The 1,230-nt window shown below is 39.3% G+C and overlaps 1 protein-coding gene across 1 annotated transcript in view; it reads left to right on the top strand.

The window, feature by feature from the left end:
* MYO3B (myosin IIIB) overlaps positions 1-1,230 on the top strand; it is a 532,652-nt gene that overhangs the window by 419,792 nt on the left and 111,630 nt on the right. The window contains exon 22 of the mRNA XM_012555289.2: positions 871-952. Coding sequence (XP_012410743.2) covers positions 871-952 — 82 coding nt within the window. The remainder of the gene's footprint in view (positions 1-870; positions 953-1,230) is intronic.

Here is a 1,230-nt window from a genome sequence, read left to right as displayed (position 1 = left end):
TAGGTATGTCTCATTTAGTATTTAAAAATACTTATACTAAAAAAAAATTATTCGTTATTTATCTGGAATTCAAATTTAACTGGGTGTCCTGTATATTATCAGACAACCTTAATCCAAGTGCTTTGAAACTAATATAGCATGAATATGGGTATGTATAGGAGCCCTAGTGGCGCAGTGGTTAAGCACTCGGCTGCTAACTGAAAGGTCAATGGTTCGAACCCACCAGCAGCTCCTTGGGAGAAAGATGTGGCAGTCTGCTTCCATAAAAATTATAGCCTTGGATAGCCTGTTGGTTTCTATGGGATGAAATGGACTCAATGGCAATGGATTTGGTTTGGTTTTTGGTATGTACAGTATATGTATATCATGACTAAATTAGCATGAAATGTGTTGCTAAATCTTTCCCAAATGTTTATAACTCCTCTGACTACATGCCATAACACAGCAATTGTTTGCTCCATAGGAGCTTTTGATTGAAAACATTTTCAAAGACATCAAGTCCTAGAAAGATATTTGCTAAGGTCTTTACTCAAATGTCACCTTCTGTAGTCACCCAATCTGAAATTGCAGTCCCTGCTTCCAGTACTTTATATCTCCCTTCCTTGCTTTTTCATCTTTAGTACTTACCTGTATTAAGTGTGCTACATTTTACTTGTTTATTTTGTTTATTGTGTGCCTCTCCCACTAGAATTAGGCTCGATGCGCACAGGAATCTTAGGTGTCCTTATTCAAGGCTGTATCCCCAATGCCCATAGCAGTAAGAGACAAGTTAAAGGTGCTCAATAAGTATTTTTAGAATGAATGACCAATGTCTGGAAGGCTACTGAGGACCTTATATTGCACACTTAATATACGTTGTTTTTATAACAGAATCTCAAGAAGATTTACACCAAATTAGAGCTTTGAGTATGATACACATGTGTGTAATCTTAATATTAGTCCACAGACACAGGTAAGTAAAGGTCAGGGCAGGGGCCAAGGGTGCCACCAGATAAAGTCAGGGTTAACTTAATCTGCCTCCCAACAAGTTTTCATTCCTTAAGATCCCCTAACACAATTGTGTTACTTTCTGGAAATTCTAGTGACAAAATAGCTCTGGAGGCTAAGCGCACAGGCTATGTGCCAACCAGCTCTGAGTTTGTATCTGGGCTTTGCCCAGGATGTGACCCTGGGCAGGTTACTCAAACAGCCCAAGCTTCATTTCCTCATCTGTGAAGTGGGGACACTCGT

Source organism: Trichechus manatus, unplaced genomic scaffold, assembly GCF_000243295.1.
Source record: "Trichechus manatus latirostris isolate Lorelei unplaced genomic scaffold, TriManLat1.0 scaffold00037, whole genome shotgun sequence".
In the NCBI taxonomy this organism is placed as follows: Eukaryota; Metazoa; Chordata; class Mammalia; order Sirenia; family Trichechidae; genus Trichechus; species Trichechus manatus.
This window is presented reverse-complemented; position numbering and strand designations above follow the sequence as displayed.